This window comes from Entelurus aequoreus, linkage group LG16 (genome assembly GCF_033978785.1).
Source record: "Entelurus aequoreus isolate RoL-2023_Sb linkage group LG16, RoL_Eaeq_v1.1, whole genome shotgun sequence".
NCBI lineage: Eukaryota > Metazoa > Chordata > Actinopteri > Syngnathiformes > Syngnathidae > Entelurus > Entelurus aequoreus.
In genome coordinates, this window is record NC_084746.1 from 36,791,459 (window position 1) to 36,813,278 (window position 21,820).

The following is a 21,820-nucleotide window of genomic DNA, read 5'->3' on the forward strand; positions in this document are numbered from 1 at the left end:
CTCACGTTGTGCGATTCAGAATCGATTCTCATTTTTAAAAAATCGTTTTTTTGTTTTTTTTTAATTATTTAAAAATTTTTAAATTGTATTTATTTTTTTATTTTCATTAATCAATCCAACAAAACAATACACAGCAATACCATAACAATGCAATCCAATTCTAAAACCAAACCCGACCCAGCAACACTCAGAACTGCAATAAACAGCAATTGAGAGGAGACACAAACACGACACAGAACAAACCAAAAGTAGTAAACAAAAATGAATATTATCAACAACAGTATCAATATTAGTTACAATTTCAACATAGCAGTGATTAAAAATCCCTCATTGACATTATCATTAGACATTTATAAAAAAAATTAAAAAAAAGAACAATAGTGTCACAGTGGCTTACACTTGCATCGCATCTCATAAGCTTGACAACACACTGTGTCCAATATTTTCACAAAGATAAAATAAGTCATATTTTTGGTTCATTTAATAGTTAAAACAAATTTACATTATTGCAATCAGTTGATAAAACATTGTCCTTTACAATTATAAAAGCTTTTTACAAAAATCTACTACTCTGCTTGCATGTCAGCAGACTGGGGTAGATCCTGCTGAAATCCTATGTATTGAATGAATAGAGAATCCTTTTGAATCGGGAAAAAAATCGTTTTTGAATCGAGAATCGTGTTGAATTGAAAAAAAAAATCGATTTTGAATCGAATCGTGACCCCAAGAATCGATATTGAATCGAATCGTGGGACACCCAAAGATTCACAGCCCTAGTATAATATTATTATTATTAGTATCAACATTTCAGCTTTTACTCATTAATTTTTTACAGTTTTTTTTTTACCCGGGTAATAATTAGTTGTAGTCTACTTTGTCACTTATTACACAAAGGTGACACTAAGTTTTTGTGTTTAAATATATGTAATGTCTGTTTTTAGCATTTTTTGTACAAAAATATATAAAAATGGCCCCTGCATACTTTTTAAAATGTGGCCCTTGCACACCCCTGTATTATTAACATGTATTCCAAACATGTTTTGTTAGAATAAAATGCTCGTCCCCCTGACTTACCATTTCAAAAGCAAGTACGTCGTCCATACATTTGTACATGAAATGTTATTTTATCAGATGCGTAGGGAAGTGTGTCATAATATCAGGAGGGGATTATCCATTATAATTCATATATATTCATTGTGACAAGCGGCCCTCTCAGGGCAGCCACAACTGCGACGTGGCCCTCAATGAAAAGGAGTTGGACACCCCTGTACTAGGGCCTTAGTTTTTCATCGTGTAATGGCCAGTCCCAAAATGTGGTAATCCATGTCTGGAAGCCAAGACCACACAACCCTCTGCCAGAGAGTAGAGAAGACTTTAGGTCCTAACCCACTGATCTGTGCAGCTCCTGGGGCGTCGGTGAGTGACCTTTTTAAGCAAAGCTAGCTGGCGTCCGTTCCACTTACATTTTGAAAGATGTTGTGCTGCTTTGTCGTTTCGGCGATGTGTTTGCACGACGCCACACATTGCTTCAGTTCCGGGGCAGCTTTAGCCAAACTGTAGCCAAGCTTTTCAGACGTTCCCCCCTCCAGGCCCTTGTCTAGAGGGAAAGCAAACCCAATATGCATTTGTAAACAATAGGGGTGACCTAACACATGACACTATATATATATATATATATATATATATATATATATATATATATATATATATATATATATATATATATATATATATATATATATATATATATATATATATATATATATATATATATATATATATATATATATATATATATATATATTGCCAAAAGTATTTGGCCACCCATCCTAATGATCAGAATCAGGTGTCCTAATCACTTGGCCCGGCCACAGGTGTATAAAATCAAGCACTTAGGCATGGAGACTGTTTCTACAAACATTTGTGAAAAAATGGGCCGCTCCTCAGTGATTTCCAGCGTGGAACTGTCATAGGATGCCACCTGTGCCATGAATCCAGTCGTAAAATTTCCTCGCTCCTAAATATTCCAAAGTCAACTGTCGGCTTTATTATAAGAAAATGGAAGCGTTTGGGAACAACAGCAACTCAGCCACCAAGTGGTAGGACACGTAAACTGACAGCGAGGGGTCAGCAGATGCTGAAGCGCATAGTGCAAAGAGGTCGCCGACTGTCCATAAAGACATGGATGACAGTCTGGTGTGGATGAACTTGACTGGCCTGCACAGAGTCCTGACCTGAACCCGATAGAACACCTTTGGAGTGAATTAGAACGGAGACTGAGAGCCAGGCCTTCTCGACCAACATCAGTGTGTGACCTCGCCAATGCGCTTTTGGAAGAATGGTCGAACATTCCTATAAACACACTCCGCAACCTTGTGGACAGCCTTCCCAGAAGAGTTGAAGCTGTAATAGCTGCAAAAGGTGGACCGACATTATATTGAACCCTATGGGTTAAGAATGGGATGGCACTTCAAGTTCATATGTGAGTCAAGGCAGATGGCCAAATACTTTTGGCAATATAGTGTGTGTATGTATGTATATACACTACCGTTCAAAAGTTTGGGGTCACATTGAAATGTCCTTATTTTTGAAGGAAAAGCACTGTACTTTTCAATGAAGATAACTTTAAACTAGTCTTAACTTTAAAGAAATACACTCTATACATTGCTAATGTGGTAAATGACTATTCTAGCTGCAAATGTCTGGTTTTGATTGATTGATTGATTGATTGAGACTGTTATTAGTAGGTTGCACAGTGGAGTAAATATTCCGTACAATTGACCACTAAATGGTAACACCCGAATACGTTTTTCAACTTGTTTAAGTCGGGGTCCGCTTAAATTGATTCATGATACAGATATATACTATCATATATACTATCAGCATAATACAGTTATCACATAAGATAATCACATTGAATTATTTACATTATTTACAATCAGGGGTGTGGAGGGGGGGGGGGGGGGGATATGGACATCAAGTAGTGGACATAGAGAGAGAGAGATCAGAAGGCATAAGAAAAAGAAAAAGTATCTGCATTTGATTGTTTACATTTGATTATTAGCAATCCGGGGAGGGTGTTAGTTTAGGGTTGTAGCTGCCTGGAGGTGAACTTTTATTGCGGTTTTGAAGGAGGATAGAGATGCCCTTTCTTTTATACCTGTTGGGAGCGCATTCCACATTGATGTGGCATAGAAGGAGAATGAGTTAAGACCTTTGTTAGTTCGGAATCTGGGTTTAACGTGGTTAGTGGAGCACCACCTGGTGTTGTGGTTATGGCGGTCATTTACGTTAAGGAAGTAGTTTGACATGTACTTCGGTATCAGGGAGGTGTGGCGGATTTTATAGACTAGGCTCAGTGCAAGTTGTTTAACTCTGTCCTCCACCTTGAGCCAGCCCACTTTAGAGAAGTGGGTAGGAGTGAGGTGGGATCTGGGGTGGAGGTCTAGAAGTAACCTGACTAGCTTGTTCTGAGAGGTTTGGAGTTTAGATTTGAGGGTTTTGGAGGTGCTAGGGTACCAGGAAGTGCATGCGTGATCGAAAAAGGGTTGAACGAGAGTTCCCGCCAGAATCCTCAAGGTGCTTTTGTTGACCAGAGAGGAAATTCTGTAGAGAAATCTCGTTCGTTGGTTAACCTTTTTGATTACCTTGGTTGCCATTTAATCACAGGAAAGGTTAGCCTCTAGAATGGAACCTAGGTAGGTGACCTCATCTTTCCTGGTGATAACAATGTCACCTACTTTTATGGTGAAGTCATTGACTTTTATGGTGAAGTCATTGACTTGGTTTTTGGTGCAATATCTACATAGGTGTATAGAGGCCCATTTCCAGCAACTATCACTCCAGTGCTTGCTCATTGGCTCAGAAGGCTAATTGATGATTAGAAAACCTTTGTGCAATCATGTTCACACATCTGAAAACAGTTTAGCTCGTTACAGAAGCTACAAAACTGACCTTCCTTTGAGCAGATTGAGTTTCTGGAGCATCACATTTGTGGGGTCAATTAAACGCTCAAAATTGCCAGAAAAAGAGAACTTTCATCTGAAACTCGACAGTCTATTCTTGTTCTTAGAAATGAAGGCTATTCCACAAAATTGTTTGGGTGACCCCAAACTTTTGAACGGTAGTGTATGTATGTATGTATGTATGTGTGTGTGTGTGTGTGTATATGTATGTATATATATATATATATATATATATATATATATATATATATATATATATATATATATATATATATATATATATATATATATATATATATATATATATATATATATTTATAAAAATGCCTTAGAACATTGACTCTCAAACTGTGGTATGCCAAAGAATCACTTGTTTAAAGTACAGCGTTTTACTTTGCTATATTCAAACAGTGTTACAGTCCAAGCTGTGTGTAATGTTACAGTGGCCAAAAATATTAAATATATTTGTGAAATAAAACCTCTAACTTGTTTTTAATGACTACTTAGGCCTACTACGCTACTGTATTTTAATGTTGGTCACTTTTTTTGGGGGGGGGGAGTTTGACAACCAGCGCCTTAGAAGACATGCAAGCATGCATGCAAAGTTATAATTCATATATATACATATATTCTCAAAGTTTGAAAAATAATATAGCTTGATTAGTTTGGCTTGATGGCGGCCATGTTTTTCAACCAACTCTACTAAAATGTGTGCTTGTCAGTGCCTTTGAGGTGTCTAGCAATTGACCTGCTGATTTGACTGAACACCTTTTAAGTTACAGTAGGTATGTTTTAGGCTGTGTGAGAAAGTTCAAGTCAATCCCAATCATGGGTCCAGTTTTGTTGTTCAATACCTAGGAAACATAGCAGGGGGGCATATCTTGCCAAATGTTGTGTGCACATAATATACTTACTCAACTTCTCAAACACTGACTTCATCAGTCCCTTTCTCTCTTTGAGTCGGGCAAACATGAGCTCCGTCCGAGCTGTTTTTAAAGTATATTCCTCCGCCTTGTTGATGAGCATCATCGAGCTGCGGCGTCGGCAGGGGGCCAAAAGCACGTTCTGCCCGTCATTGTCCCCAGCGTCGCCATTGCTGTTCGGGGCGTCGGCGGCGCAGGCTTCAGAGGAGGCGTGGTCATTGGGCGCCTGCGGCTGCATTCGCATCCTCAGCAGTCGAGGCAGAACGTTCAGAAGGAGCTGAAGGAAACATCAAACAGATCCTCGCTGGACCAAGTACTTGGTATAGAGTCCAAACAAAGGTTGAGGGGGGGGGGGGGGGGGGGTGGTAGGGGGTTGCGGGGGGTGTATATTGTAGCGTCCCGGAAGAGTTAGTACTGCAAGGGGTTCTGGGTAATTGTTCTGTTGTGTTTATGTTGTGTTACGGTGCGGATGTTCTCCCGAAATGTGTTTGTCATTCTTGTTTGGTGTGGGTTCACAGTGTGGCGCATATTTGTAACAGTGTTAAAGTTGTTTATACGGACACCCTAGGTGTTACCTGTATGGCTGTTGACCAAGTATGCGAGGCATTCACTTGTGTGTGTGAAAAGCCGTAGATATTATGTGACTGGGCCAGCACGCAAGGGCAGTGCTTTTAAGGTTTATTGGCGCTCTGTACTTCTCCCTACGTCCGTGTACACAGGGGCGTTTTAAAAAGTCAAAAATGTTACTTTTTGAAACCGATACCGATAATTTCCGATATGACATTTTAAAGCATTTATCGGCCGATAATATCGGCAGTTCGATATTATCGGACATCTGTACCTAAAATCTATATCACGATATATATTGAAGCCTCCTGCGACGATGATATACTGTATATTATTTGGTATGTATATGATATGTATGTATATGGCTGCTGACATATGCGGTAACATACATTTTCGGACTATAAGGTGCGCCTAATGTACAGAATAATTCTTGTTGTGCTTACCAACCTCGAAGCTATTTTATTTGGTACATGGTGTAATGATTAGTGTGACCAGTAGATGGCAGTCACACAAGAGATACGTGTAGACTGCAATATGACTCAAGTAAACAACACCAAAACTTTAAATGTTCCATTGAGAATATAGAACATTACACACGCCGCTCAAAAATCCGTCAAAATGTTTTAGTATGACTTTGGTAAGCTAAGAAGCCGCACCGCTTGATGGATTGTCGGAGCATTACGGCTACTATGGTCAGACGTACTGTGCTTCAATATACGGGTATTATTATGGTGTGTAAAAGGACTGCAAAATGGCACCTATTAGCAGACATATTATCTTGCGTTTTGTTTCGCAATATAATGCAAAACCAACTTTTCTTACCTTCTGGTACCTGCCGAAAATTTGTGCGCGTCCGTCATTGTAGTCCATTGATAAGCTTCTTCTTTTTCTCTATCTTCTCGTTATGGGGCATTCATCCTCTGCTGTTGCCATGTCTAATATAAAGAAGTGTAAAGTTCTAACTTACTGTATTTTTTGGACTATAAGGCGCACTTAAAATCCTTTCATTTTCTCAAAAATCGACATTGCGCCTTATGAACCGGCGCGCCTAATGTACGGAACAATTCTGGTTGTGCTTACCGACCTCGAAGCTATTTTATTTGGTACAATGATAAGTGGGACCAGTAGATGGCAGTCACACATAAGATATAGGTGTAGACTGCAAGATGACGCCAGTAAACAACACCAAAACTTTAAATGTTCCATTGAAAATATAGAACATTACACACGGCGCTCAAAAATCTGCCAAAATGTTTTAGTACGACTTTGGTAAGCTATGAAGCCGCACTGTTTGATTATTTGTCGGAGCATAATGGCTACCATAGTCAGACGTACTGTGCTTCAACATACGGGTATTATTATGATGTGTACAAAGGCAACTACTGGCAGACATATTATCTTGCGTTTTGTTTCGCAATATTATGCAAAAACCAACTTTTCTTACCTTCTGGTACCTGCTGAAAATTGGCGCGCGTCCGCCGTAGTCTATAAGCTTCTTCTTTTTCTCTATCTTCTCGTTATGGGACATTCATCTTACGCTGTTGCCATTTCTAATATAAAGTAGCGTAAAGTTCTAACTTACATCTGTCAGTGGAAACTGACGCACTAATTAAAACCTCAATGTCGATTCATTTTTCCATTAGTCGTGCAGCCCTACATGCAAACCAAATTAGAGCTTTTCTTCCTGTCACTCACACACCAGTGAGCTGTTTTTTTTTTTTTACTTGAGTAGGGGCCAATCCAAATCCTACCACTTAGCCTTTACCCCTCGTCTTACCCCTTAAAATAGTGGAGGCTTGAAAATCTGGCCCTAAGAAAAGAGACGCCACTGGAAAACTGGCGCCTGTGCAGCCTCACCTTCCTCACTCTGTCCGACATTATGTGAGTGCTTGGAGTTCTCAGGGAAACGTTGAGGACGATCACGCAGTTCATCACCACCATGGTGGTCACCGACATCACAAACATCAAATACCTGCGGCAGAACGTAAACATTTCCAATAATAACGTTGGAATATCGAAGGTACTCAGGACTTACTTTCCAATAAGAGGAACTGCCTTTGACGTCTCTGGAACCTTCTTGGCGATGAGGAAGAGGAACACTGTCTGGCCCAGAAGAGTGGCGATAGACATGGTGCACTTTTGGCCACCGGCTGCCAAAAAAAACACACGATGCACAATGCTGAGTCTGAACATCCCAGTTTTTAATAAAGGACATAGAAAATGAAGACCTTTAGCAGGGAGGTAGTACACCAGCAGGCAGAGAGAGGAGAAGAGCACGCACGGAGCGATGATGTTGATGATGTAGAATAGAGGCTTTCTCTGGATGATGAGGAAGAAGACCACTTCCTGGTACTCCAGGTCATCTTTTGTATATTGGCTGTGAATCACCTTCTTAGCTGGCCTGTGTTTGATGACCCACTCTCCATTTTCTAGCAAGGACAAACAAACAAAAAAATTAAAGCTGCAAGCAGCGATGGACGGGACCGACTTTGACAGCACATAAAATCCAAACCGGAGCAGTACTTAAAACTCTTTCATCAACTTTTAATCAGAAGTGTTCAATCTCTCTCCTGTGCTAGTTTGAAGCCGACACGACAAATGCGCTCAGAGGAGATAATGTTTGAAAAAAGGTGACCGGTTTTTACAAAACTTTTGTTTTGAAGGGGGAATTGCAAACTTCCTGTTGATTTTTGCTGGGGGTTGTCGGTGAATGAAATCTAGGTCTAAGTGAGACCTACATAGAGGTTTTTGTTTCATGTCTCTACGACATTCCTACTGAAAGTTACAGGCAGTTTTGTCTGTTTTCTTCCTAGGAGCAGTTTTGTCTGTGTTTTCTTCCTAGGGGGCGCTAGAGCGCAATTTTGAGTTTTGGGGTTGGTTTTTTTTTTTTATCAGATCGCCATTTTTTCCAGTCCTGATGTGTGTGTCCAGTTTGGCGTGTTTTGAAGCATGTTAAGGGGGTCAAATTACAGCTCAAAGAGGCAAAGGTGACTGTTTTTACAAAACTTTTGTTTAGAAGGGGGAATTGCAAACTTCCTGTTAATTTTTGATGAAGGATGTTAGTGTATGAAATCTAGGTCTAAGTGATACCTACATAGAGGTTTTTGTTTCATGTCTTTATGACGGTCTTACTGGAAGTTACAGGCAGTTTTGTCTGTTTTCTTCCTAGGGGCGCTAGAGCGCAATTTTGAGTTTTGGGGTTTGTTTTTTTGATTAGCTTGCAATTTTTGCCAGTCCTGATGTGTGTGTCCAATTTGGTGAGTTTTGAAGCATGTTAAGGGGGTCAAATTACAGCTCAAAGAGGCGGCGGTATAATAATAATAAAACCTTACAAATACAATAGGGTCTTCTGTCCCAAAGGGACATCCGTCCCTAATAATAATAATAAAACCTTACAAATACAATAGGGTCCTCTGTCCCTAATAATACTGAATATCCAGGGGCGTCACTGGGTTTGAAGAACCTGGGGAGCATCTCTCACTATTATGTTAGATCTACTATGGACTGGACTTTCACAATATTACGTCAGACCCACTCGACGTCCATTGCATCCGGTCTCCCCTAGAGGGAGGAGGTCACCCACATATGCGGTCCTCGCCAAGGTTTCTCATAGTCATTCACATCGGCGTCCCATTGGGGTTGTGAGTTTTTCCTTGCCCTTATGTGGGCTCTGTACCGCGGATGTCATTGTAGCTTGTGCAGCCCTTTGAGACACTTGTGATTTAGGGCTATATAAATAAACATTGATTGATTGATAGCCCTTGCAAGATCTTCTTGCTCACAACTTTTGGGCACCGTATTACAATGACACAACAAACAATGGTTGAAAGTGGAGGCGTCAGAAAGCTTCAGTCGTCTTTAGTCAGCATGAGATGGTCCAAACACACAAGGACAGTGTTGTTGTGTGGAAAAGCTAGCAGTCAACTTGCAAACTGGGAAATGTTGCACAGATGATAGCAGTGTATACCAACTTGCACAGAACTACAGAGTTGACCTGAAAACAGAGGAGGTTCTGGTGGAAAGAAACGTTCTTGTCTGGAAAACAGGCTGGATGTCCACCCAAAGATATGTTGTCTGTGCACAACCTCTTTGATTCAATATTTCTGCACTCGCAGGATTGTTTTGCTTACAACTTGTTGTTACTGTTCAGCAAATACTGAAGACATGGAAATGTTTAAGAAGCTTCCGGTTTCCTGTTATTACTGTAATGGTCATTTAAGGCATTTAGACTAGAGATGTCCGATAATATCAGCCTGACGATATTATCTGCCGATAAATCCTTTAAAATGTAATATCGGAAATTATCGGTATCAAAAAGTAAAATGTATGAGTTTTTAAAACGCCGCTGTACGGCCCTACGTCAGTGTTCTATTTACGTGGCTCACCTTCCAGAGTATACTAGAGTCTAGTTTACTCTGGACTGAAGCTGTGTGCCTTCATTGTTTTTGTAGCTGTTTTGAGGCATGTTTAAAAAAAATAAATGCACTTTGTGACTTCAATAATAAATATGGCAGTGCTATGTTGGCACTTTTTTCCATAACTGGAGTTGAAGTTGTTCTCTTATTTTGGAAAACCTTGTTTTTGATTGATTGATTGAAACTTGTATTAGTAGATTGCACAGTACAGTACATATTCCGTACAATTGACCACTAAATGGTAACACCCGAATAAGTTTTTCAACTTGTTTAAGTCGGGGTCCACGTTAATCAATTCATGGTAAAGTTACATTGTTTAATGCATCCAGCGGGGCATCTCAACAAAATTAGGCATAATAATGTGTTAATTCCACGACTGTATATATAGGTATCTGTTGATATTGGAATCGGTAATTAAGAGTTGGACAATATCGGATATCGGCAAAAAAGCCATTATCGGACATCTCTAATTTAGACTACAGCTGTCAAATTTAAGGCCCACAGGCCACACCTGACAATAGGGATGGGTGATATAGACTATCACAATAAACTGCCATTTATGGTGACTATGACAAAATGAAGATAAAAAACACTATAGAACTCCACCTTTTTGAGTTTGTCAGTGCATTCAGTCTTCAGAGCCCCCAAAACACGACTCTAAAACAGCACTAAGGCTATTAAACTACATCAATTAAGTTGAAGTAGCACACCTATACTGCAAAGTGTCCTGGGCATGACGTTAAAGTGCATCCGGCAGTGGAGGTTAACCCCTTTACTACTGTTACCCCAGGTGGCCCTTGGCAAAGGCCTAGTACCTGACTGCCCCCTAGCCAGGGATACGGTGAAGACCTCAACGGCGGAGCAGGCGGAAGACGATAGATGTAAGAACTACCACAACGGCTGCAATGGCGGAAGAAGGCACCCCCACATCCATGTGGGCCCAGAACAGGCGGAGGATGATTGCTAACCCTATGGAGTGTCACAACGGCTGGGATGGTGGATGAAGGCTGCAGCAGAAAAGGGTCCCCAGTCGTCTTGGACTCCATGCCACTGGACCCTGACCCGGATCTGTCAAGGATCGTGTGGTGACTGTCTGTGCACCAGTCTCCCCACGTTAAACAAAGTCACGCACAGGCATCCTCCATAAAGGGATACCCCCCTACCAGGAGGATTGTCATACTCTCTTCGAGTGACCGCTGATTATGATACTGCAAAAGCTGTAGTAGTGTGCTTTATTATACGGCATGGACTGTCAGTAATATTATATTATCATGAGTTTTATATTACAAATCAATCAGATGGTGTTATGATGCGACTTCAGCGTGAACTCTTCCCCCCTCAGGTCGCATAATGGCCAATAATGATAACGCTTATGATATATATCGTTGACCGAAAATAGACGGATACAAAATAAATAGTTGACGAAATGAGCAGAAACAGGCGAAAATAATGTTTTAGGAACTCACGTCAATCAATGTTCCACCACTGATCGCCATCACGCTCTTCAGGGCAGACATGGAGGCAGATGTCCCCAAAACTGTGGGAGACATCTTCTTTCATGATCTTCTCCGCGGTTCAGAAAATGTTGACTTGGATTGCACAGAATCCTTGAAATTGCCACAAATGCGCCAGTACTGAGAGGACTGGAATTGAAGCATGTTTCATGCGTTGCTGTCTAAAAGTTCAAGTTAAAGTACCAATGATTGTCACACACGCACTAGGTGTGGCAAAATTATTCTCTGCATTTGACCCATCACCCTTGATCACCCCCTGGTAGGTGAGGGGAGCAGTGAGCAGCAGGGGTGGTCGCGCCCGGGAATCATTTTTGGTGATTTAACCCCCAATTCCATCCCTTGATGCTGAGTGCCAAGCAGGGAGGTAATGGGTCCCATTTTTATAGTCTTTGGTATGACTCTGCCGGGTTTGGACTCTAACCACTAGGCCACTGAGTAGGTTCTTCTCTCACGATAGGCACAATTCCATAAAAGTCCAGTTCCCCTTTAAAGTTCTACATGCAGAAAACTGTGAAATGCATATAAAAGATGAATTAAATGGATAAATGAACATTTTGTATCACTTTTAACTTTACTGAAGACTTTTGTTTGGGAAGATGGCGATGAGTGGAGTGGGAGGAGGGAAGGGAGTGTTTTCTTGAATCCAAAAGTGTTTCTCACCATCTTTATCAAAGTGCCGGTAATGGCAAATTTTTTTGGCCCGTGGGTGAGTTACAGTGCAGTGGTACTCAATAAAAATGCACGGACTGAGTCACCGACTGGGGATTCTTTGTTTGGGCACTCGAATGACGCACGGCCGAATAGACCACAGTAGTCTGTTAACTAACTGCGCATTGTTGGGCCGTACAATAACCGGGACGCGATACGAAAACCGGGGCAGAAAGTGTGATGTACGAAACCAGAGATGGAGTCGTACGTCAATAATTGTGACGTTACCCAAACAGTAAACGAAGCAGTACTTTCCCTCGTCGAAATGTTTCAGTCCTACTCTGTTCTGCTTTTTAGAAGCTGAAAATACCGCATGTACTGTTGCTTTAAGTACTAAGTTGTCGTCACTTGTTGCACCTGTAAAAGCTTCAGGGTCAATATCGACCCACTCTAGCGTGCGGTTGTCCTCCTCTTTGAGAGCCAGCTCAATCTCCTGGGCACTGTAGGTCTGGGAGCTGCACACAAAGACAAGAGATACGGCCTGTCAGAGCAATGACAAAACAAACATTTATTTCCTTTCACCGGACAGCGTTGTGAAAAGAGGCGGTGAATGCGACTTTTGTCCCCGCTCTGGACACGGCAAGTTCTATTGCAGCGCAAAGAAACGCTGACGTGGGAACACGCGGCACCTAGCCAAGATTCAAGACGGACTGGGAGGCCGTAATTCAACAGCGTCCAAGCCCCCTTATATTTGTGTGACCCCCATAAAGGTCTCCCTTTTGTGACTTGGAGTTGAGAGGAGTGATACGTCTCCTGCCTCTTCTTCACGGTTTGACACAGGGGACCATCTTTTAAAATCACCTCAAACCAGCCTTTTTTACTAGACATTTCCTTAAAATAGAACCATCAATTTGTCCTCTACTATAAATTCCCAAATTAAAGGTGTAAAAAAACCTTTAAAATATCAAGCTAAAATATAAAAAAAATCGGGTACTATGATATTTTATATACCGTATTTTCTGGACCAAAAGGCGCACCGGATTATAAGGCGCACTGCCGATGAGCGTGTCTAGTCAAGTCTATTTTCATACAAAAGGCGCACCGGATTATAGGGCGCATTAAAAGGGTCATTTTTTTTTCTAAATGCAAAAGACTTCCTTGTGGTCCACATAACATGTAATGGTGGTGCTTTGGTCAAAATGTTGCATGGATTATGTTTTACAGATCATCTACAAGCCGCTTTCTGATAGTCGCTTCAGGATGAGCCGTTTTGTGGGCGGTCTTATTTACGTGACTCACCTTCGGCAGCGTCTTCTCCCCGTCATCTTTGTTGTAGCGGTGTAGCGTGCAAGGACGGGAGTGGAAGAAGTGTCAAAAGATGGAGCTAACTGTTTTAATGACATTCAGACTTTACTTCAATCAATAACAGAGCAGCATCTTCTCATCCATGGCTCACTAGTACAACGCCAGAAATGTGTCCCGTGAAAAACCATCCGACCGGAACTCTCTAATAACTAAAGTTCCTTGGGTGAATAATGTAAACTCACTACACCGGTATGTTTTAATGCTTTCATGGCGAGTTTACTGACAGATATAAGTCAGGACTTTACACTACTTTATATTAGAAATGGCATCAGTGGAGGATGAATGTCCCATAACAAGAAGATAGAGAAAAAGAAGAAGCTTATCAACTACAAAGGCGGACTCGCGCACATTTTCAGGACTTATGCAGATCCCAAATACAGATCAGCAGGTACCAGAAGGTAAGAAAAGTTTCTTTTGCATAATATTGTGAAACAAAACGCCAGATAATGTCTTACCGTATACACACACCATAATAATACTTGTATGTTGAAGCACAGTACAATCCATAGCTTCATAGCTTACTAAAGTCGTACTAAAACATTTTGATGGATTTTTGAGCGCCGTGTGTAATGCTCTATATTTTCAATGGAACATGTAACATTTTGGTGTTGTTTACTTGTCATTTTGCAGTCTACACGTATCTCTTATGTGTGACTGCCATCTACTGGTCACACTAATCATTAAACCATGTACCAAATAAAATAGCTTCGAGGCCGGTAAGCACAACCAGAATTATGCCGTACATTAGGTGCACCGGGTTATAAGGCGCACTGTCGAGTTTTGAGAAAATTAAAGGATTTTAAGTGCGCCTTATCGTCCGAAAAATACGGTACTTGAATGATGGAATGGATTAAGCAAAGAAGCCAAACAAAGTACAAATATGATCCAGTTTAAGAAACTGTTCAAACTCGAAGTGTTTGCAAGATATTAGATAATCCTATTGATCTTTTTATGTTAATTAAAGCTTATTTAGGTAATTATGGAGAACTTTATTATGTATCATTTATTGGTTAAAGTCAGTGACGTGCAGTCAGGGGCGGCAGGTGAGGCGGGGCCTCACGTGCCATCATGGAAAGAAAAAAAATGTAAAAAGAAAAAAAACATTTTAATTGTTATATGTATCCAGTAATTATACTATAAAGTTATTTTCCATTTAACTTCACCAGCTTTAGATTATTTTTATTCAAAATCGCTGAATTTTCACATTTGCGTTCAAATACTGAGAAGAGACTTGCAGTGAGTCACCAGCCAGTTGAGGCACGTCACTGAGTTGAGCCTCACCATGGATTGCGCAATGACTCGGCTAACTGCTGGCCTGCTGTGCAGTGAGACCGTATTGCTATATGAATTATATTATACATTTCCATAGTTTAGTTAGCTGAGGTATATAATGTACAGTGTATTTAGTCAACAACTGTATGTGTGTAACGTATTTCTTGTGCTGAGCAATCATACAACGGCTGCAAAAGACGCACTGTGTGAGGCTCGCAGTAATCCCGCCTCCTGGTGGTAGAGGGCGGTAGTGATCCCAGAGATCATTCTTGCGACTACTAGGCTGCAGAATAAGTGACAACAAGCAGCAACAGTTAGCAGCGATCGTTTATTTTTCCTCTTGCCTGGACTATTAACATGGAGGATTACATATCTAAAATAAAACCGTTTTCTAAACTGGACTTTCAATCGAAGCAGGAGGTAATAATTAAAGGATCATCTCCATCGAGACAGAGAGACTTTTAAAACTGAAGAAAGATAAGGAAGACTTCTGTAAACAAGTTATCGATGCTTTTGTTCAAAAGGAGCGGCGCATGGACTTCATTTATAAGTATCATGTTGTAAATGTGATGTATCATGTAACTGTGATGTATCATGTTGTAACTGTGATGTATGTTCGAAATGAACTTCAACAGACAGCAACAGTTTAGAGTATTCGTCACGCAGTAGGTCACCAATGTGGTTTGTCACCCGGCCCACTCACCGGAACACCATGGTGCAGTTCTGCCAGTCGAAGGGGAAATAGTTGACCGTGATGGCACAAGCGCTGCGGTAGATGGCGGGTGGCAGCCATTCCACGCAGCCATTAGGAGACACCAGAGCGTTGCAGTAGAGCGCAACTTCAAACTGTCCGTCCACACTGCACACAAGTTGCAACATCAACCATCAATCAACTTGACCAGCGTTATTAGAGTGAACCATCTCACTTGTTCTCCAAGATGACATCAGGCAGCCAGATGCTCTTTGAGGGCACGCGGAGCTCAGAAGTCAAGTTCTTGTACCGCGCTGACCTGGGTGGTTGGTCCCACCTCAGTCTGTAGTCGCACCATTTCTGCAGGCGGGAACATCTTGGTGTGAAAACCGCAGCGTCACGTTCAATATCAGAAGGGTTACCAGTTGGATCCAAACACTCGTCGTCAGAGCTTCCTCTTTTTCATTCTGAGAGGAGATGTTCATTCAGTATCAGTCCCGTATCTTCTGCTATCACCGTGGGAGAAAGCTACAAGCTCACCAGGGAGATGAGGTTGGTCAGCGTCATCTTGATGTACACCCGAGTCACATCCCCACTCTTCTCCATGGGACGCACATTCTTGTTGTAGCCCTTCATCAGCTCTTTGAAGAGTTCCCCCTCCAGGTTGACTGCAGAGGCTGCAGGGAGGGGAAATAGAGGACATTTTAAAAAGAGCCTCCGCTGATACATGGATGTCTTTAGCAGGAAGAGAGTCAAAGTGTCGTCACTGCGCCGGTTGGTACTTCATGGCATCCTCTGCCACAACTGCACACAGGTGAGTGCAATCTACTGTATTTTCCGGACTATAAGGCGCACTTAAAATCGTTTCATTTTCTCAAAACTCGATAGTCTCCTTATAACCCAGTGCGCCTAATATATGGAATAATTCTGGTTGTGCTTACCGACCTCGAAGCTATTTTGTCCAGGGACGTATTTACTGAGTTTATAGACTTAATAGAAATAAAAATAAAAAACGAAAAAAGATTTTGTAAATGCTAAAAAAATATTGATGTAATCATAGTAGTATCGACTCGATATGCTCTTGTACTTGGTATCATTACATTGGATGTCAGGTGTAGATCCACCCATGGCATTTGTTTACATTGTGACGCCGGTGAGCTATTGTATCCTCCTACGGTGTGTAGTGAAGCATGTTTAGCTATTCCTCGTCCTGCAGTGATAATGATACGTGCAAGAAACGTACTTTATTTGTCGCCATGGAGGCGAGGATTAGTGATTTAGAAGTAGCTAAAACACTGCGGCTGAATGTTAGCCGCCAACTAGCTAGCCATGTCTTAAAGCACCTCTTCCTGAGGGTGTTTCAGTGTTATAACTTCACCTTTTTCTTTAGTTTTTAAGCCAAAATGCATCCATTTTCCCTTTTCTGTCTACACACTGTGTCTGCTTGTAAGTACTCTGTGTGTGTGTGTGCTGCCGAACATGCTCCTCTACTCGTAAAACCAGCAATGTCATGACGTGAAGACGACACGCCGTCATGCCCATTTAAAAAAAAAAGGGTGCGGGGACCAGTACTTTTTAGAGGCGGTATAGTACCGAATATGATTAATTAGTATCGCAGTACTACACTAGTACCGGTATACCGTACAACCCTAATCTGTAATGAAATTAACTTTTTTTTTAGCGCTGCAGATGCTTTCATGTAAGAGAGGCTGCAATCAATGTGCTCAAGATGCAAAAAAAGGCATACTTCAAGGAGTTTTTGTTTTTTTATATACAGTATGTTAATATTATTTATTCTAAATGAAAAAAACGAATGCCATTTGAAAAAACGCAGATACCAAAACGCATCAATTGAATTTGTTTTAATCAGCCCCTCAAGTCGCCCGCATGCAACTATAAAATTATAAAAGGATGTTGCTGTATAGAGGGGCAGCACGGTGGCAGAGGGGTTAGTGCGTCTGCCTCACAATACGAAGGTCCTGAGTAGTCGTGAGTTCAATCCCGGGCTCGGGATCTTTCTGTGTGGAGTTTGCATGTTCTCCCCGTGACTGCGTGGGTTCCCTCCGGGTACTCCGGCTTCCTCCCACGTCCAAAGACATGCACCTGGGGATAGGTTGATTGGCAACACTAAATTGGCTTTCGTGTGTGAATGTGAGTGTGATTGTTGTCTGTCTATCTGTGTTGGCCCTGCGATGAGGTGGCGACTTGTCCAGGGTGTACACCGCCTTCCGCCCGATTGTAGCTGAGATAGGCTCCAGTGCCCCCCGCGACCCCGAAGGGAATAAGCGGTAGAAAATGGATGGATGGATGGGTTGCTGTATAGACAGTACGTCTATTTTCTTTTTTTCTGACGGACAGAGGAAGTAAGTTGACAAACACATTCTGTTCCTCGTCAGTCTTTGCAGCGCGAGAACCGATCTCACAACTGTGTGTGTACCGCTGGCAGTTTGCACGTACATTTCAGAGGTGCTAAATAAAACGCTAAATAGTGCTTGCAAAACGGTGATGGATAGATGGATGGTAATACAAAGGTGATTAAAAATTATAGTTAAAAGGTGCAATAACTAAAAGCTTTACTAAAAAGAGAAGTTTTGAAATGTTTCTTAAAAGAGTCAACACAGTCAAGATCACGGAGGGACTGGTGCAAGTTGTTCCAGAGTCTGGGAGCTGTAGTCTGGAATGCCAGGGTTTTAAAATGACTTTTTGGGATCTTTAGAAGACCCTGGCCTGAAGACCCTAAAGAGTAGGGGCATAACAAGTCAGTAATGTACTGAGGGGCCCCACCATGCAACTGAAGAGTAGGGGCATAACAAGTCAGTGATGTACTGAGGGCCCCCACCATGCAACTGAAGAGTAGGGGCATAACAAGTCAGTGATGTACTGAGGGCCCCACCATGCAACGCACAGAAAGTCAGGACTAAAATCTTCAACTGAATTTGCCTGGAAGCCAAAGAAGACTGGATCAAATGGGGGTGACATGGACTGTTCTGGGTGCACCGGTCTAAAGTCTGACAGCTGCATTTTGTACCGTCTGAAGTCTCTTTAGTGTTGACTTGTTGAAAAGAGTGAAGAGAGAATTGCAATAGTCAATACCAGATAAAATGAACGCGTGAATGATCATTCCCAGATCCGATTTTGACAGCAAGATTCTCACTTTATAAATATTTCTGAGGTGATAAAAACAGTTTTTGGTCAGTTGAGGACTGTGACACTCCTAAGACTTGGACTGATCCAACACAAGCCCAAGGTTTCTGAAGCTGCTTTGAACAGATGCACCCAGGCCACCAAGGGAGTTCTTGATCAGGGGGATCTTTTTATCGGGAACAATTATCAGAGTTTCCCTTTTGTTAGAATTTATCTGGAGGAAATTTGAGGACAAGTAGTTTTTCATACAGGATACGCATTCCAAGAACTCAGATAAAAAGTGAAACTCTGAATCATTGACGGAGCATAACAGTTGAATATCATCTGCAAAGAAATGATAATAAACTTTTTAACACTACTGATCAACCCAAGCGGCATCAGATACAACAAAAACCAAACAGACCCAAGAACAGAACCCTGGGCCACACCACATGACAGGTTGGACACATTGGACATTACATCCTTAAAAGCAACATTAAACGTTCTTCAATTGACATAAGAAGTAAACCACTGAGGAACTGCACCAGAAAACCCCATTTCAGATTTGACACGATCTATGAGTATCCTGTGTTCCACAGTATCAAAGGCAGATCATGTAAAACCAAAACTGTGTCGTGACTCGAGTCAGCGGCCGTCATCACGTCACTGGATACTTTCAAAAGAGCCGTTTCGGTGGAGTGAAATAACCTAAAGCCAGATTCGTATTTATCATAAACATCGTGCTGTAGATCACATGTAAAAACAGACAGCCACTATGTTGTGTAAATTATTATGTATGTGTGTATGTGTATGTATATATATATATATATATATATATATATATATATATATATATATATATATATATATATATATATATATATATATATATATATATATATATATATATATATATATATATATATACACACTACCGTTCAAAAGTTTGGGGTCACCCAAACAATTTTGTGGAATAGCCTTCATTTCTAAGAACAAGAATAGACTGTCGAGTTTCAGATGAAAGTTCTCTTTTTCTGGCCATTTTGAGCGTTTAATTGACCCCACAAATGTGATGCTCCAGAAACTCAATCTGCTCAAAGGAAGGTCAGTTTTGTAGCTTCTGTAACGAGCTAAACTGTTTTCAGATGTGTGAACATGATTGCACAAGGGTTTTCTAATCATCCATTAGCCTTCTGAGCCAATGAGCAAACACATTGTACCATTAGAACACTGGAGTGATAGTTGCTAAAAAGGGGCCTCTATACACCTATGTAGATATTGCACCAAAAACCAGACATTTGCAGCTAGAATAGTCATTTACCACATTAGCAATGTATAGAGTGTATTTCTTTAAAGTTAAGACTAGTTTAAAGTTATCTTCATTGAAAAGTACAGTGCTTTTCCTTTAAAAATAAGGACATTTCAATGTGACCCCAAACTTTTGAACGGTAGTGTATATATTCAATATTAATATAACATAACTCCTAGCAACATCTATTTTAACCTTTTTCCCCAGGCTGATTGTCCCAACTGTACAGTAGAACACATTGTACTTATTAACACATCATAAATACAAAACCCAAAAGCAGTGAAGTTGGCATGTTGTGTAAATGGTAAATAAAAACAGAATACATGCATCCATTCATCCATTTTCTACCGCTTGTCCCTGTTGATGATTTGCAAATTTTTTCAACCCATATTCAATTGAATAGACTGCAAAGACAAGATACTTAATGTTCGAACTGGTAAACTTTATTTTTTGCAAATATTAGCTCATTTGGAAATGATGCCTGCAACATGTTTCAAAAAAGCTGGCACAAGTGGCAAAAAAGACTGAGAAAGTTGAAGAATGCTTATCAAACACTTATCGTATGTGGGTTCTGTACCGAGGATGTCGTTGTGGCTTGTACAGCCCTTTGAGACACTTGTGATTTAGGGCTATATAAATAAACATTGATTGATTGATTTGTAACATCCCACAGGTGAACAGGCTAATTGGGAACAGGTAGGTGCCATGATTGGGTATAAAAGCAGCTTCCATGAAATGCTCAGTCATTCACAAACAAGGATGGGGCGAGGGTCACCACTTTGTGAACAAATGCGTGAGCAAATTGTCCAACAGTTTAAGAACAACATTTCTCAACCAGCTATTCCAAGGAATTTAGGGATTTCACCATCTACGGTCCGTAATATCATCAAAAGTTTCAGAGATTCTGGAGAAATCACTGTACGTAAGCGATGATATTACGGACCTTGGAACCCTCAGGCGGTACTGCATCAAAAAGCGACATCAGTGTGTAAAGGATATCACCACATGGGCTCAGGAACACTTAGAAAACCACTGTCAGTAACTACAGTTGGTCGCTACATCTGTAAGTGCAAGTTAAAACTCTACTATGCAAAGCCAAAGCCATTTATCAACAACGCCTGTAGTCCAGACCTGTCTCCCATTGAAAATGTGTGGCACATTATGAAGCCTAAAATACCACAACGAAGATCCCGGACTGTTGAACAACTTAAGCTGTACATCAAGCAAGAATGGGAAAGAATTCCACTTCAAAAATGTGTCTCCTCAGTTCCCAAACGTTTACTGAGTGTTGTTAAAAGGAAAGGCCATGTAACACAGTGGTAAAAATGCCTCTGTGCCAACTTTTGCAATGTGTTGCTGCCATTAAATTCTAAGTTAATGATTATTTGTAAAAAAAAAATTAAGTTTCTGAGTTGAAACATTAAATATCTTGTCTTTGCAGTCTATTCAATTGAATATAAGTTGAAAAGAATTTGCAAATCATTGTATTCTGTTTTTATTTACCATTTACACAACGTGCCAACTTCACTGGTTTTGGGTTTTGTACTTTAACATTTTTCCCAGACTGATTGTCCCAACTGTACAGTAGAACACACTGTACTTATTATGAACACATCATAAATATAATAAAGGTGACGCACAAAAGTGAGGGAATTCAACACGCACACACAGTGAACACACTTACCTGTTGCAGAAATCAAAAGTAGCCTAATGAAGAGTGGCACGGACATTCTAGAATCCATCAATGTGTGTGTGTGTCTGTGTGTGTGTGTGTGCTGCACTGCATGGCACAATGATCACACACACACACATGAGCACTACTTAATAGAGCTACTGGCATCCTGTGTGTGTGTGCGTGTGTGTGTGTGTTTCCCAGCATAAGTCAGTGTATTTCCAGTGCCACATAGCCAGCTGTCACAACACACACATATTGTATTGTCACACACTCAAATACAGCGGACTATTGTCAGTCAGACCTTTTACATTCTAGAAATAAAATAAGTGATGGACACATTTAGAAAGGAAGGC

The 21,820-nt window shown here is 40.9% G+C and overlaps 1 protein-coding gene across 1 annotated transcript in view; it reads right to left on the bottom strand.

Annotated features, from left to right (window-relative positions):
- The window catches only part of chrng (cholinergic receptor, nicotinic, gamma), a 22,512-nt gene extending 969 nt beyond the window's left edge, over window positions 1-21,543 (bottom strand). Inside the window, exons 1-11 of the mRNA XM_062022770.1 lie at window positions 21,477-21,543; window positions 15,901-16,037; window positions 15,783-15,827; window positions 15,596-15,720; window positions 15,373-15,528; window positions 12,450-12,547; window positions 7,684-7,884; window positions 7,491-7,605; window positions 7,313-7,427; window positions 4,880-5,165; window positions 1,464-1,597 (exon numbers count right to left, since the gene is read on the bottom strand). Of these exons, the coding sequence (XP_061878754.1) occupies window positions 1,464-1,597; window positions 4,880-5,165; window positions 7,313-7,427; window positions 7,491-7,605; window positions 7,684-7,884; window positions 12,450-12,547; window positions 15,373-15,528; window positions 15,596-15,720; window positions 15,783-15,827; window positions 15,901-16,037; window positions 21,477-21,534 (1,470 nt within the window). The 5' untranslated portion in view covers window positions 21,535-21,543. The remainder of the gene's footprint in view (window positions 1-1,463; window positions 1,598-4,879; window positions 5,166-7,312; window positions 7,428-7,490; window positions 7,606-7,683; window positions 7,885-12,449; window positions 12,548-15,372; window positions 15,529-15,595; window positions 15,721-15,782; window positions 15,828-15,900; window positions 16,038-21,476) is intronic.
- Window positions 21,544-21,820: the final 277 nt, after the last annotated feature.